At 38.3% G+C, this 17,799-nt stretch overlaps 1 protein-coding gene across 5 annotated transcripts in view; it reads left to right on the plus strand.

The window, feature by feature from the left end:
* LOC149800821 (uncharacterized) overlaps positions 1–17,377 on the plus strand; it is a 42,032-nt gene extending 24,655 nt beyond the window's left edge. For all 5 annotated transcript variants that reach the window (XM_089954821.1, XM_089954818.1, XM_089954817.1 and 2 more), the window contains exon 4: positions 15,650–17,377. In XM_089954821.1, coding sequence (XP_089810947.1) covers positions 15,650–15,870 — 221 coding nt within the window. In that variant the 3' untranslated portion in view covers positions 15,871–17,377. The remainder of the gene's footprint in view (positions 1–15,649) is intronic.
* Positions 17,378–17,799: the final 422 nt, after the last annotated feature.

The raw sequence follows: 17,799 nt of genomic DNA on the forward strand, positions 1-17,799 counted from the left end.
TTTGCTCAAATTCTCCCTGTTCAGCCATGTCCAAATAGAGAATTCACTTTCTCTAAAATTCAAGTCCAGCTTGACGCCTGCATATACAAGGGAAAAGTCCTGAAAATTGGCAGTTTTCTTCTTGAGTTCTATTTGATCGTAAATAAAATTATTGCACCAGAGAGATCTTGTTGTTGTTGTAGGGTTTAACGCCATTTTTCAGCACATGATAGGCTATACATGGCCGCCAATATTAATGGTGGAGGAAGAACCCGGGAAAACCCCTGAAAGAACCACTGACCCACGAGAAGCTACTGACAAGCTTTCTCGCATACCCACATTAGCCAAATCCAAGACTCGAATCCATGCAGACAGAGGTGAGATGGCAGTGATCCATAATGGAGAGCGCTTTAGACCACTTGGCCACTCGGGGCCCCACCAAAGAGATCTAATATGACTGCCACAGTGACCATCTTAAAAGTTGTATCACCATTCCTTCTGAACTGATTGTTCATTTCAGTTTTGTAATCCTCCTAAATGAAAATTTTGCTGATTTGACTTCCTACATGATCACTTCCATAGCTGCCATCTTGAAACTCTTTGCCATATCAACATGTTTCTTTTTGCCCCTTCTGTGCAGTTGGTCCTATATAAAACTAATGCTGATCTGACTTCCAGTATTGCCATCATACTGTGGCCATTTTAAAAGCCTTGTTATAGTAAATCCTTTCAAATAGATAGTCATATTGTAAAATCACTTCTTATTAAAGATATAGTTGGTCCTATTCGAAGAAAAATAATGATATGGTGTCCATTTTGAAAGTTTTGTAATGGCTACTTTGCTGGTTGTATCAGTGTGGGGTTTTCACTTTTTGCAATATGTGGCTGGGTCCTATATTAAAATATTGCTGATGCAAAGAACAGGGTGTTGATCTGACCTTACAATATGGTTGTAATGGTAGCCATCTTGAAATCTTATTTCTTCTCCTTGACAAATGGTTGTAAGGAAAATCATTTGCACACATTTATGGTTTTATCACATGGTTGTAGGATATGTGTATGCTCCCGAAATAACCATGATAGACAGTGAATAAAATGGGATGCCTTGCAGTCTGTTGGTGTGATACCTTTAGATATGATAATGGACTGTCTAGGCAGCCTACAGGTATGCAAGCAGGCTATCTAGAGGCATTTTAGATGTTATAATAAAATAGGCTGCCTGGAGGTCTTTGCTGTTGTTCATGATAAAGGGTTGCCTAGAAGTCTGTTAGCTGTTACTAATGCCAATGGTCAACCTAAATATCTGTTGCCTGTTATTTATAATAAAAATGGGTACTTAGAGGTGTTTTAGCTGTTATTAATACCAATGGACAACCTATCTGTTGCCTGTTATTTATAATAAAAATGGGTGCCTAGAGGTCTTTTAGCTGTTATTAATGTGTCTAGAGGTCTATTAGCTGTTACTAATGTCAATAGGCAACCTAAATATCATTTGCCTGTTATTTATAATAAAAATGGGTGCATAGAGGTCTTTTAGTTGTTACTAATGCCAATGGGCAACCTGAATATCTGTTGCCTGTTATTTATAATAAAAATGGGTGCATAGAGGTCTTTAAGTAGTTACTAATGCCAGTGGGCAACCTGAATATCTGTTGCCCATTATTAATAATAAAAATGGGTGCCTAGAGGTCTATTACCTATTATTCATAATAAAATGTACGCCTAGATTTTATTCCATTTAATACAGGATTGCTGTTGTTTTCCTAGAGTGTGGAAAGAAATTATTTCATCATTATTTGCAAACATCGCTGACAACTGTTTGTTGTATTTTGGGAGGGGTGTTATGTAAGAGATCAGAGGTAGCAAATGTGGTTTTCTGTTGAGCATATCATTTTGTTGGAAGCATGTTATGGAATTTTTAATTGGTCAAGCAGATGTTTTTGTTGAGTAGCCAGATTTTTCAGTCTGCTTTTTCTGGTGTGCAACCATGCTTTTTCGAAAACTATTCCACCCCTGCGCTGGTGAACAGGCTCATTGATATGGTACACATGTGATACTGTGTCATCTAACATTGCATATGTAATTGTGTAGATTTTGTTCTTACTGGTACACATATGGAATGCAGACCAATATATGCATATATAATTGTGTAGATTTTGTTCTTGTACACATATGGAATGCAGACCAATATAGGCATATATAACAGTGTAGATTTTGTTCTTGTACACATATGGAATGCAGACCAATATAGGCATATATAACAGTGTAGATTTTGTTCTTGTACACATATGGAATGCAGACCAATGTAGGCACATGTAATTGTGTAGATTTTGTTCTAACTTGTACACATTTGGAATGCAGACCATTATAGGCATATGTAATTGTGTAGATTTTGTTCTTGTACACATTTGGAATGCAGATCATTATAGGCATATGTAATTGTGTAGATTTTGTTCTAACTTGTACACATTTGGAATGCAGACCATTATAGGCACATGTAATTGTGTAGATTTTGTTCTAACTTGTACACATTTGGAATGCAGATCATTATAGGCATATGTAATTGTGTAGATTTTGTTCTTGTACACATTTGGAATGCAGATCATTATAGGCATATGTAATTGTGTAGATTTTGTTCTTGTACACATTTGGAATGCAGATCATTATAGGCATATGTAATTGTGTAGATTTTGTTCTAACTTGTACACATTTGGAATGCAGACCATTATAGGCACATGTAATTGTGTAGATTTTGTTCTAACTTGTACACATATGGAATGCAGACCATTATAGGCACATGTAATTGTGTAGATTTTGTTCTAACTTGTACACATTTGGAATGCAGACCATTATAGGCACATGTAATTGTGTAGATTTCGTTAGGGCACATGTATGGAATGCACACCTGTATAGTCATTTGTAAATCTTAGCAAGTAATTGCAATATTGCCAACATTCATTAAATTTTAAATTATTTTATTTCCATTTTCGTTAGTAATAAAACTTGATGTTCATTTGTTGACTGATTGACTTTTAATGTCCTTTCAACATATTGACCATATCATATCCATTCAACACATTATTTACTATATCATGGCCATTCAACACATTATTAACTATATCATGGCCATTCAACACATTATTAACTATATCATATCCATTCAACACATTATTTACTATATCATGGTCATTGTGATGTTTTCCCCAACCCCTTGTATTATACATGTATTTATAAGTCTGTAAGTGGAGCCAGGTAAGCTTTGTTTTTCCAAGTACCTAAGTTGGCTAATCCTCTTACGTAACCCAGTCTTTGTTTGAGCTCTTGAGTGGAAATCTGGCGGGAATCTTTGTACATGGGAACACGTGACGTAGGCAACTTCAAAGAGCCGGAAGCCGACACTGGTAGGCTGGACAGTACATGGGGACACACAGACTGACATTTTTATGATTGACAGTTCGATCAAATGACCAGAGTCCGTCGCCATCCAATCGGGATGCGTTGTAGGTGGGACTTGATTCGAGAAACTGGCATAAGACTTGTACAAGCCTGAAATTCGTCAGTTGGTGTTTAAGAGTCGCAGTGACACACACTCCGTTAGCCATTCGTAAAAATTGGCGGAATTTAGGAAATTCATGAAATAGCTTCGATCAGGTAAGTTTGATGTTACGTTGATTCTGCTTGATACGACTGCTGTTAATTGAAGAGAATTTGTCGTATGTATACATTTTACTTGTATTGAAGTATGAATAGTTAATTATGACCTTAATATTTTGCATTTTTTCATGACTTTAGCTAGTACCTTTGTTTACGATTGATTACGATGTTGATTCGTTGCATCATTATTCATAATGTTACTATGTACACCTTATTTGTGAGGCGAAAATGTTCTCTTCTTTCGCTAGTAATATGTGTGCATATTATTTCGTGGATTATCACGTTTACGCCCTTTTGAAAGGACGATTTGTATTTGTGAAGAATTGTATTGCTCGCTAGCCGCTATAAGAATTAATATTGTAATTCTTTGCGTAGTTATATTTTGGTAGACAAGAAATTTGTTTACGTAATGATAGATTTTGCCATTGAGTAACGGATTGCCGTTTATCACCATTTGAATGTGAATATTGTGGATTTGGTACGCTTGTGTAGGAAATATATAGAAATATATATAAATATATAGATAGTCATATTACTAATCGTAGTAATATTTTAGTACAATCATATTTGAAATATTTTGTATGTATATACTGATAGGGCTCAGTATGTAGATATTTGAATCCTTTGTGTGATTGTGTTATGGCGCCATTTTGTAAGCGGCGGAAGTGTATGGGAATTTCGATGTGTGCGCATGCGCGACCCAAATGTCCCGCCTTAAACTGATGGTTCAGTTCAGTGACGTAGTGTGAGGGAAGATTTTTATAACCCTATGCTAATGCATTATACCTTTCAACAGGAAGCTTTCGGGGGACGAAAGAATTTCAGAGAATTTCGGGGGACGAGAGAAGTTCAGAGAATTTCGGGTGACGGTGAGAGATACCGAGTGAATTTCGGGTGACCTCAAGGGATACCGTCAAGGGTTCCGGATACTAGAAGAGGAACCGGAAGTCAAGATAACGGCAAGGAACAAGGATTATAGAAGAGGAAGCGGAAGGGGAGATCACGAAAGGAGAGAAAGACAAGGGAACGAAGAGATTTAGATGAGTAGCACTCAAGAAGGGAAAAATCTCCTCACACTGTGAACTCAAATGATGATCAAAGGGATCATTGGGTGAAAGAGAGACATTGATTACTTTAAATTCTTTTAAATTTCATTTATTAAATTGTTATTGTTAAATTTCATCTTTGTATTTCTTTTAATTTAACTGTCGGCATTGCTGACTGGGGGCTCGTAGCCAAAAATGTATTTAGTCAATAAATAATATAGTGTCCAGAATTAACCTTCTGAATAAGGACCAGGGGAACTTCTCATAATTCGTTAAAGTCTATAAGAAGAACCCCACCCCTAAACAACCACTACACCCCCACAGTGGGCGCTTCGTCCGGGATATGAATTAGACATATATATTATTTTGGGACTTAAAGTTATTGGTAGAAGTATTAGTGAACAGTGTGAGATATTTTCCATTCTTTGTATTTGAAAATTTGTGATTTTCTCATCTTGTATTTTTATTGTCATATGTGCAGGCTTTGTAGATCTTCCATTCATAGCAGTACGTGTGAAGCAGATATCGAACAAATATCTTACCTGAACGAAACTAGTTGTTGTCGAAAGGTAAGTATTTAAACTGGTATTACAAATATCTGTATATTGTTTGAATTTTGAGACAAGGTATCACTTTACATTAGTATAATGGCTACCGAACGACAAATGATAAAGGAATACCGCGCCATGGGGTCGGAAGATCTTGGATACGAGGGAGATCGCCTGGCAACCTTTATAGAAGAAAGGATCAAGGAATGGAAGGCCGAAAAAGCAGCGGAAAGAGAAGCCCAGAGAGAACTAGCCAAGATAGCAGCGGACCAAGAGCTAGCCAGACTCGCTCACACTCTGGAGATGGAAAAGGTCAGAGTTGAAGCTAGGACCAACGGACGGGACGACGCCAGTACAAGCTCTGGAAAACCGGCCGACCTTTCGTCGACCACCGGATAGTCCAGATCAACATGTCACGCTTCAATGATAGGGAGGAGGCTATTGACGATTTTCTCGTCCAGTTTGAGAAACTCGCACGCGCTCATCAGGTCCCTGAACAGCACTGGGCCATTAATGTCTCAGCCTTTTTGCAAGGTGCAGCTCGGGAAGTCTACCACGGCTTAACTGCAGAAGAGGCTGATGACTACACTGCCCTCAAGAAGGCGCTTCTCTGCCATTACCGGCTGACCGCCGAGACTTACCGGAAACTTTTCCGGGACTCGGTGAAAAAGGTAAGAGACCCACTCTCAATTCCACAACCGTGTTCGAGGTTTATTTGAGAAGTGGATGAAAATGGCCGAAGTCGAACGCACGTACAAAGGGCTACGCGAGGTAATACTCAAGGAACATGTCCTGGGTACTTACCGTCGCGAGTTGACAGTTTTCTTAGCAGAAAGAGAACACCGGACGCTCGAAGAGATCGCTAACATGGCGGAGCGATACGAGCAGGCGCACTCGAAGAGTGGAGGTTCCGGGGTTGCTGACCGACCCCGACCCTCTGAGTCGCGTCGTATGGGGGAGGTTGAGCCGGCTGTCCGTAACCGTCAGGGCGACGGGAAGGTCGGAGGGGCACCTACAGGTAGGGCTGCCGCCTATCGACCTGGACAGGCCTCACCCACGAAACCAGGACTTGCAAGTCGGCGAGGGCCGCCGACATGTTTTAATTGCAAGCGCCTGGGGCATTTTGCCAGGGACTGTCCCAAGGGCAGGCAGACCCAGGTGAATGTCGTAGCTAAGAAGGAATGTTTGCCGGAAGCGAGTCGCAACCCAGCCAACCTTGCGGCCGCAACTGTCAATGGTGAAGGCGCCACCATCTTGTATGACACTGGGTGCAGCGTCCCCGCGCTTGTCGACAAGAAATATGTCAAGCCGGAGGACTATACAGGGGAGGTAATAGAAGTTCAGTACGCGAACTGCGCGCGTGACTCATTACCAGTAGCTGTCATTGACCTTGATTCACCATACGTGAAGGGGAAAATTGAAGCTGCTTGCTTGGAGGGGCTATCACATGACGTCATATTGGGTTATGCCGTTATGTGTTACCCCAGCCGAACCCCGAAACCTGCACACCTATGCCAGTGAGTGCTGTTGAAACCAGGGCCATGAGTCGACAGCCGAAACAAAAGCCAATCCAAGTTACATCGACACCGGTTAGTAATGTTATTCCAGCGGAGTTAAGGAAGCTGCAACAGGAGGACGCAACTCTGGCGCAGTTGCACAAACACGCAGAAGCGGGAACAGAAAGGGAAACTCCGAACGGCGCGGTGAAGTTTGTCTACAAGAAGGGAATCTTGTATCGCCACGCCAGGAAACACAACGAACACTTCAAACAAGTCGTCGTGCCAAAGGAAAAGCGTTGCGAAGTACTGAAACTTGCACACGAGAGTCTCATGGGTGGACACATGGGAATTGCTAAGGCGCGTGACCGTCTTGTAAAAGAGTTTTACTGGCCAGGGGTCCAGGGAGACGTAAAACGGTTCTGTCTCTCCTGTGACAAATGCCAGAGAATGGCACCGAAAACGGATCAGCGACCCATCCCTTTGGGGAGTACGCCCCTTATCGATGAACCATTTAGACGTGTTGCCATGGATTTAATCGGACCGATAAAACCCGCGTCTGCGCACGGAAATCGATATATTTTAACGGTTGTCGATTATGCTACACGCTATCCGGAGGCCGTTGCGTTGCGTAACATTGACACGGAAACCGTCGCGGAAGCTCTGTTTGCGATCTGGTCAAGAGTCGGAGTGCCCGACGAGATCTTGACCGATCAAGGAACACAATTTATGAGTCGTGTGATGGCGGAGGTGAATCGTCTCATGTCGATTAAACACCTCACGACTACACCGTATCACCCCCAATGTAACGGATTGGTCGAACGGTTTAATGGGACCTTGAAAAACACGCTCAAGAAATTGTGCGAAGGCCGCCCCAAGGATTGGGACCGGTATATTCCGGCCATGCTTTTTGCATACCGGGAAGTACCGCAAGCGAGTTTGGGGTTCTCTCCCTTTGAACTCTTGTACGGGAGAACCGTACGCGGCCCAATCGCCGTACTGAGACAGCTGTGGACAGACGACCACGCTGTAGAGGAAGTACGCACTACCTACCCCCGTCGCGGACTTGCGCAACAAACTGGAAGAGGTTTGTTCTCTCGCGCAAGAAAATCTCAAACGAGCTAAGGCGCAACAGGCGAAAAATTACAATAAGCGCGCAAAACCACGTCAGTTTGAGGTAGGGGACAAAGTGTTGTTGTTGTTGCCCCAGGAACACAACAAGTTGCAAGTTTCCTGGAGGGGTCCATACGTCGTCACCAAGAAGGTCGGAGGTCAAACCTACCGGATACAGCTACCGACGAAAGAGAAATTGTACCATGCCAATTTGCTCAAGAGGTACCGGGAAAGGGAGACCGCCAGCGATTTTGTTGTCGCAGCGATAGTCACCGAGGATATCGAAGGCGATACGGAAGGTGCTAACACTGTCCCGAGCTGTCCATTAACGAGGGCCGAGACTCCGTCGGACGTGGAGTGTGACCCCATGTTAACTGAAGGGCAGCGGAACGAGATAGAGACCTTGCTGGCCGGATATTCCGACGTGCTAACAGAAAAACCCGGGAGGACGACGCTTGTCGAGTTCGGGTTAAAGATGGTGGACGACCGACCAGTTCAGCGTAAACCCTACCCCTTGCCCCACGCGAAACGACAAGTTGTAAGGGAAGAAATCGAGCAGATGATTGCTCTGGGAGTAATCGAACCTGCCGACTCTCCGTACAGCTCACCAGTAGTCTTAGTGCAGAAGAAGGACGGCACCCATCGGTTCTGCGTCGACTACCGGAAGCTGAATCAGGTGACAGAATTTCAAGTTGAAATGCTACCTGACCCCGAACATATCTTCGCTTCGGTCTCGAAAGCGAAATATTTTTCCAAACTGGATTTGTCCAAGGGGTATTGGCAAATTCCGGTAAGGAAAGAAGACCGACCGAAGCTTGCTTTTGCTACTCCCGACGGGACATACCAATGGTTGGTGATGCCGTTCGGGGTACAAAACGCGCCCAGCGTCTTTACCAGAATGATGCGGAAGTTGTTGGAGCCCTTGCGCGATAGGGGTGTCCACAACTTCATGGATGACCTCTTGTTAGCTACAGAGACATGGGGTGAACACCTCGCTCTGTTAGCTGACGTTTTGGAGCGGCTACGTCAGGAGGGCTTGACAACCCGCCCTTCCAAATGTCACCTTGGTTTCAGGACATTAGACTATTTAGGACATACCCTGAGCCAAGGCACGCTGTCTCCAGAGAAGTCGAAGGTGGAGCAGTTGAGAAACGCCGCACGCCCCACCACGAAAACGGAAGTGAGGTCATTCCTGGGACTGGCCGGATATTACCGAAGGTATGTCGCTAATTTCGGCGCGATTGCGGGCCCGTTGTCTGACCTAACCAAGAAACGGACCCCGAGTAAGTTCGTTTGGACAGATGCGTGTGAGCACGCATTCCAAACGCTAAAGGATAGACTTACATCCGACGCAGTTGTTCGTCTACCGGACTTGGATAAAGAATTCGTTCTGCGCACCGATGCATGCGACACGGGACTGGGAGCAGTACTGCTCCAGGAGCATGACAAGACGCTTTTTCCTGTCGCATACGGCAGCCGGAAGTTGTCTGCTGCCGAGAAGAATTACTCGGTATCGGAGAGGGAATGTCTCGGAATCGTGTTCGGCATATCACGGTTCGAGCGATACCTATATGGACGTAAGTTCATATTGGAGACCGACCACCAACCACTCGCCTATCTGGCGCAGGCAAAGTTGTCCAATGGTCGATTGATGCGATGGTCGCTGTTTTTCCAGCAGTACCAGATGCAGATCAGATACGTGAAAGGATCTGAAAACGTAGGCGCAGATTTCATGAGTAGAAGCGCCGAAATGATATAGATCATTTGTTATATTTTCGTGTTCATACTCAGTTTAGCATTTAGTTCATTTTGCTGATTTTGTTCTTTATATCGTGTAACACTTTTGCTTTTTTAGTTTGAGTGAATAAAATCCTGATTTTATTCTCAAGCGTGGGGGGGATGTGATGTTTTCCCCAACCCCTTGTATTATACATGTATTTATAAGTCTGTAAGTGGAGCCAGGTAAGCTTTGTTTTTCCAAGTACCTAAGTTGGCTAATCCTCTTACGTAACCCAGTCTTTGTTTGAGCTCTTGAGTGGAAATCTGGCGGGAATCTTTGTACATGGGAACACGTGACGTAGGCAACTTCAAAGAGCCGGAAGCCGACACTGGTAGGCTGGACAGTACATGGGGACACACAGACTGACATTTTTATGATTGACAGTTCGATCAAATGACCAGAGTCCGTCGCCATCCAATCGGGATGCGTTGTAGGTGGGACTTGATTCGAGAAACTGGCATAAGACTTGTACAAGCCTGAAATTCGTCAGTTGGTGTTTAAGAGTCGCAGTGACACACACTCCGTTAGCCATTCGTAAAAATTGGCAGAATTTAGGAAATTCATGAAATAGCTTCGATCAGGTAAGTTTGATGTTACGTTGATTCTGCTTGATACGACTGCTGTTAATTGAAGAGAATTTGTCGTATGTATACATTTTACTTGTATTGAAGTATGAATAGTTAATTATGACCTTAATATTTTGCATTTTTTCATAACTTTAGCTAGTACCTTTGTTTACGATTGATTACGATGTTGATTCGTTGCATCATTATTCATAATGTTACTATGTACACCTTATTTGTGAGGCGAAAATGTTCTCTTCTTTCGCTAGTAATATGTGTGCATATTATTTCGTGGATTATCACGTTTACGCCCTTTTGAAAGGACGATTTGTATTTGTGAAGAATTGTATTGCTCACTAGCCGCTATAAGAATTAATATTGTAATTCTTTGCGTAGTTATATTTTGGTAGACAAGAAATTTGTTTACGTAATGATAGATTTTGCCATTGAGTAACGGATTGCCGTTTATCACCATTTGAATGTGAATATTGTGGATTTGGTACGCTTGTGTAGGAAATATATAGAAATATATATAAATATATAGATAGTCATATTACTAATCGTAGTAATATTTTAGTACAATCATATTTGAAATATTTTGTATGTATATACTGATAGGGCTCAGTATGTAGATATTTGAATCCTTTGTGTGATTGTGTTATGGCGCCATTTTGTAAGCGGCGGAAGTGTATGGGAATTTCGATGTGTGCGCATGCGCGACCCAAATGTCCCGCCTTAAACTGATGGTTCAGTTCAGTGACGTAGTGTGAGGGAAGATTTTTATAACCCTATGCTAATGCATTATACCTTTCAACAGGAAGCTTTCGGGGGACGAAAGAATTTCAGAGAATTTCGGGGGACGAGAGAAGTTCAGAGAATTTCGGGTGACGGTGAGAGATACCGAGTGAATTTCGGGTGACCTCAAGGGATACCGTCAAGGGTTCCGGATACTAGAAGAGGAACCGGAAGTCAAGATAACGGCAAGGAACAAGGATTATAGAAGAGGAAGCGGAAGGGGAGATCACGAAAGGAGAGAAAGACAAGGGAACGAAGAGATTTAGATGAGTAGCACTCAAGAAGGGAAAAATCTCCTCACACTGTGAACTCAAATGATGATCAAAGGGATCATTGGGTGAAAGAGAGACATTGATTACTTTAAATTCTTTTAAATTTCATTTATTAAATTGTTATTGTTAAATTTCATCTTTGTATTTCTTTTAATTTAACTGTCAGCATTGCTGACTGGGGGCTCGTAGCCAAAAATGTATTTAGTCAATAAATAATATAGTGTCCAGAATTAACCTTCTGAATAAGGACCAGGGGAACTTCTCATAATTCGTTAAAGTCTATAAGAAGAACCCCACCCCTAAACAACCACTACACCCCCCACAGCCATTCAACACATTATTTACTATATCATGGCCATTCAACACATTATTTACTATATCATGGCCATTCAACACATTATTTACTATATCATGGCCATTCAACACATTATTTACTATATCATGGCCATTCAACACATTATTTACTATATCATGGCCATTCAACACATTATTAACTATATCATGTCCATTCAACACATTATTAACTATATCATATCCATTCAACACATTATTTGGTATATCATGGCCATTCAACACATTATTTACTATATCATGGCCATTCAACACATTATTTACTATATCATGGCCATTCAACACATTATTTACTATATCATGGCCATTCAACACATTATTTACTATATCATGGCCATTCAACACATTATTTACTATATCATGGCCATTCAACACATTATTTACTATATCATATCCATTCAACACATTATTAACTATATCATGGCCATTCAACACATTATTGACCTTATCCTGGCCATTCAACACATTATTAACTATATCATGTCCATTCAACACATTATTAACTATATCATATCCATTCAACACATTATTTATTATATCATGGCCATTCAACACATTATTTACTATATCATGGCCATTCAACACATTATTTACTATATCATATCCATTCAACACATTATTAACTATATCATGGCCATTCAACACATTATTGACCTTATCCTGGCCATTCAACACATTATTAACTATATCATGTCCATTCAACACATTATTAACTATATCATATCCATTCAACACATTATTTACTATATCATGGCCATTCAACACATTATTTACTATATCATGGCCATTCAACACATTATTTACTATATCATGGCCATTCAACACATTATTTACTATATCATGGCCATTCAACACATTATTTACTATATCATATCCATTCAACACATTATTAACTATATCATGGCCATTCAACACATTATTGACCTTATCCTGGCCATTCAACACATTATTAACTATATCATGTCCATTCAACACATTATTAACTATATCATATCCATTCAACACATTATTTATTATATCATGGCCATTCAACACATTATTTACTATATCATGGCCATTCAACACATTATTTACTATATCATATCCATTCAACACATTATTAACTATATCATGGCCATTCAACACATTATTGACCTTATCCTGGCCATTCAACACATTATTAACTATATCATGTCCATTCAACACATTATTAACTATATCATATCCATTCAACACATTATTTACTATATCATGGCCATTCAACACATTATTTACTATATCATGGCCATTCAACACATTATTTACTATATCATGGCCATTCAACACATTATTTACTATATCATGGCCATTCAACACATTATTTACTATATCATATCCATTCAACACATTATTAACTATATCATGGCCATTCAACACATTATTGACCTTATCCTGGCCATTCAACACATTATTAACTATATCATGTCCATTCAACACATTATTAACTATATCATATCCATTCAACACATTATTTACTATATCATGGCCATTCAACACATTATTTACTATATCATGGCCATTCAACACATTATTTACTATATCATGGCCATTCAACACATTATTGACCTTATCCTGGCCATTCAACACATTATTAACTATATCATGGTCATTCAACATATTATTGGATATATCATGGCTAAATACCCTACACAAGACACACACTGACAACTGACACAGGCTGGCCTGAGAAGTTATCAAACCTGTGACCCATAGATTGCAAATCTGATTCAGTACTATCTGAGCTATTGCGACTCCCAAACAAAATTTGAAGTAATATTTCATTTTGAAATTTATATGTCCTAAAATAATTTCCTATTGCTTTCAATAAAATGCTCTATCAGTGATAGTTCCCAGCAAACTGCATTGACCCTGATCAAACTATGACAGATGACCTTGGTCCATGATGTTTGTGATTGAATATATATATGGTACATACTAGGTAAATATAGCAATCACGTTCTTACATTCTACATATTAGGTAAATGTAGTAATCAGGTTCATATATGCATTATACATACTAGGTAAATGTAATATCAAGTTCTTATATACATCATATAGACTAGGTAAATGTAGTATCACATTCTTACATTATACATGCTAGGTAAGTGTAGTAATCAAGTTCTTATATACATTATACATACTAGGTAACTGCAATATCAAGTTCTTATATACATTGTAGATACTACGTAAATGTAGTATCACATTCTTACATTATACATACTAGGTAAATAGAATATCAAGTTCATAAATACATTATATATACTAGGTACATGTAGTAATCTGGTTCTTGTATACATTGTAGATACTAGGTAAATGTAGTAATCAAGTTCTTATATACATTATACATACTAGGTAAATTTTGTAATCAAGTTCTTATATACATTGTATATACTAGGTAAATGTAGTAATCAAGTTCTTATATACATTGTATATACTAGGTAAATGTAGTAATCAAGTTCTTATATACATTATACATACTAGGTAAATGTTGTAATCAAGTTCTTATATACATTGTATATACTAGGTAAATGTAGTAATCAAGTTCTTATATACATTATACATACTAGGTAAATTTTGTAATCAAGTTCTTATATACATTGTATATACTAGGTAAATGTAGTAATCAAGTTCTTATATACATTGTATATACTAGGTAAATGTAGTAATCAAGTTCTTATATACATTATACATACTAGGTAAATGTTGTAATCAAGTTCTTATATACATTGTATATACTAGGTAAATGTAGTAATCAAGTTCTTATATACATTATACATACTAGGTAAATTTTGTAATCAAGTTCTTATATACATTGTATATACTAGGTAAATGTAGTAATCAAGTTCTTATATACATTGTATATACTAGGTAAATGTAGTAATCAAGTTCTTATATGCATTATACATACTAGGTAAATGTTGTAATCAAGTTCTTATATACATTGTATATACTAGGTAAATGTAGTAATCAAGTTCTTATATACATTGTAGATACTAGGTAAATGTAGTAATCAAGTTCTTATATGCATTATACATACTAGATAAATGTAGTGTCACAGTTTTACATTATACATACTAGGTAAATAGAATATCAAGTTCTTATATACATTATATATATTAGGTACATGTAGTAATCAAGTTCTTATATACATTATACATACTAGATAAATGTAGTATCACAGTTTTACATTATGCATACTAGGTAAATAGAATATCAAGTTCTTATATACCTTATATATACTAGGTAGATGTAGTAATCAAGTTCTTATGTACATTGTAGATACTAGGTAAATGTAGTAATCGAGTTCTTATATATATTGTAGATACTAGGTAAATATAGCAACCAAGTTCTTACATCCTACATACTAGGTAAATGTAGTAATCAAGTTCTTATATACATTCTACATACTAGGTAAATATAGCAATCATGTTCTTACATTCTACATACTAGGTAAATGTAGCAATCATGTTCTTACATTATACATACTAGGTAAATGTAGTAATCAAGTTCTTATATATATTATACATACTAAGTAAATATAGCAACCATGTTCTTACATTCTACATACATATCGCTCCAGCGGCCTAGTGGTTAAAGCATCCACCTTGGATGCATTAGGTCGTGGGTTCGATCCCTGGCCGAGTCATACCGAAGACTTACAAAAATGGTACTAACATCTGCCTCGTTTGATGCTCATCATTAAGAGGTTAGTGTTAGGACTGGTCAACCTGGTGTCAGGATAATGTGACTGGGTGGGACATTGTGCTACATGTCTGTTGCATGATGCCCCAGTGCTTGACATCACTATAAACTGTCACACTGCAGACATCATAGTGATATGACTGAAAAAGCTGTGTTAAAAATCCAAATCACACACATACACGCACATACATTATACATACTAGGTAAATATAATAATGAAGTTCTTACATACATTATGTATACTAAGTAAATATTGTAATCAAGTTGTTGCATACATCATACATTCTCTGTAAATATAATAATCAAGCTCTTTGTACTTTATATTTATCTAGGTTCAGTTGTGGGGTACTTAAAATCAGATGACTATAAGTCAATGGTGGCTGTACTTAAAAACCTGTCCGATGCAGATAAAAAGAAATTGGTGGAGAAAATTCAGGAGCTGGTTGGAAGCAGCGCTATAGAGGCACTTACCAAATTCATTGGCAGCCAAGTACAGAGGGAGCTTCTGCTTGGACTGATAAGGGACTTTGCAAATGATGTTAAAGGGGGATAACCCATGTGGATCATGGGGTCACTAATTCATTTTTCATAGAATTTAATATTAATAAGTTAAAAAATATAATGTATGCACCTAATAACCTAGCATCACAAAAAGAGTTCATATGTTATTTTGTTAGTAGGGGATTAAATACAGGACATGAAAATCAAAGAAAATAAATATTTTGTTGTCAGGTTTAGTAAATAAATTGAAGATTATGAAATTACCCTGCTTGACTTTATTCAGGTGTATCTGAGGCTTGTAAAACCCACAAGGAATTAAAATAGGCCTTGCTTTATTCATGTTATTACATAATTTAAGATTTGGTTTTTAAATTCACCAAACATATTGTTTTAACCAACAACAAAATCTGTTTTCTACAAAATGGGTACTTTACCTGTTGTCAGTTTGGTTGTTGAGGTATCTGTATCTGGCTTTCTTAGTAGAGATCTTTTTTTGAGAGAATGAGAGGAAAATAACTTTCCATTTATTGAAAGCCTTTTTTTTTTTCTTTTATGTTTAATAAAGATTGTTACTGTTGAGTAACAAATTTGCCATAAAAGTAACAAATGTGTGTTTGTGTGTTTTGGATTTTTAATGTAGTTTTAAATTTTTTAGTCATATCACTATGATGTCTGCTGTTTGGCAGTTTATAATGATGTCTAGCACTGGGGAATCATGCCATAGACATGTAGCATCTTCACACCAGGCCAACCAGTCCTTACACTAACCTCTTAATGCCGAGCACAAAACAAGACAGCTGTTTGTACTAATTTTATAAGACATGGCATGACTCAGCTGGGCATTTGAACCCATGACCTCTCGCATCTCAGACTGACACTTCAGTCACTTAGGCCACCGGAGTGGTCAAAAGTACCAAATAAATTCTTACTGTATAAGTGTTATGAGGTAGTCTAAAAGAAACTGGAATGATTATCTTTATGACTTCTTCAATATCATTTTTGGTGGATAATTTACAAGCCTTGGTAACTCACAAACTGCATGATGATACGATTAAAGCTTACTGCTAGTAAATTCTGTTAATGACATCTTTAGTTTCAGCCGACATTTTATTAAATATGTACCAAGAACAGTTCAAGAATGTCTTGTAGTGGATAATATGTACCAAGAATAGTTTAAGCATGTCTTGTAGTGGATGATATGTACCAAGAACAGTTCAAGCATATCTTGTAGTAAATAATATGTAAATAAAATCATGTTCATTAAATTGTTGAGTATAATTAAAAATAATATTATGTAAGTTATCAATTATGACAGTGTACATTTCACCATCAAACAATGATTTCAAAATGTTAGCATTTCAGGCATTTAATGTGTTCATATTTCTTATTGAAATATTCTTGTCTATAATTTCCAAATACTTTTCATTCTGCTGGTCAACTCTATATATTCCACTGGCAATAACTTTTTATTTCCCAACTGTTATCTTTGAATTCCAGAGAAATGGAAATATATGTCTTTTTATCCTTAATAAAGCAAAATATTTTTTTTCCACTTTGAATTGATCTATTGTTAGCTATTTAAATTTTCAAAACATAGTGTGAACCAGTGGTGCATCCTTGTGGTACATCTGTGCTGGGACCATTGAACAAATTTTGCCTGGCAACAATATCATTGTCCTGAAAGGACCGACCATTTTGTCTTGAAGTGACAAACTTTTATATCCTAAAGGAATGACCTTTTTGGGAAGGCAGCAATATTATTGCCCTGAAGGGACTGATCATTTTATTCTGAAGGGACATGTTTTGGTAAGGTAGCAATGTCATGATCCTGAATGGACAGACTTTTTGGGAAAGGCAACAATGTCATTGTCCTGAAGGAACAGGTCTATTCTGGGAAGACAAGAATGTCATTATCCTGAAGGAACAGGCCTATTTTGGGAAGACAAGAAATGTCGTTATCCTGAAAGAAGAGGCCTATTTT

This window comes from Sinohyriopsis cumingii, chromosome 4 (genome assembly GCF_028554795.1).
Source record: "Sinohyriopsis cumingii isolate HCF-2022 chromosome 4, ASM2855479v2, whole genome shotgun sequence".
Classification (NCBI taxonomy): Eukaryota; Metazoa; Mollusca; class Bivalvia; order Unionida; family Unionidae; genus Sinohyriopsis; species Sinohyriopsis cumingii.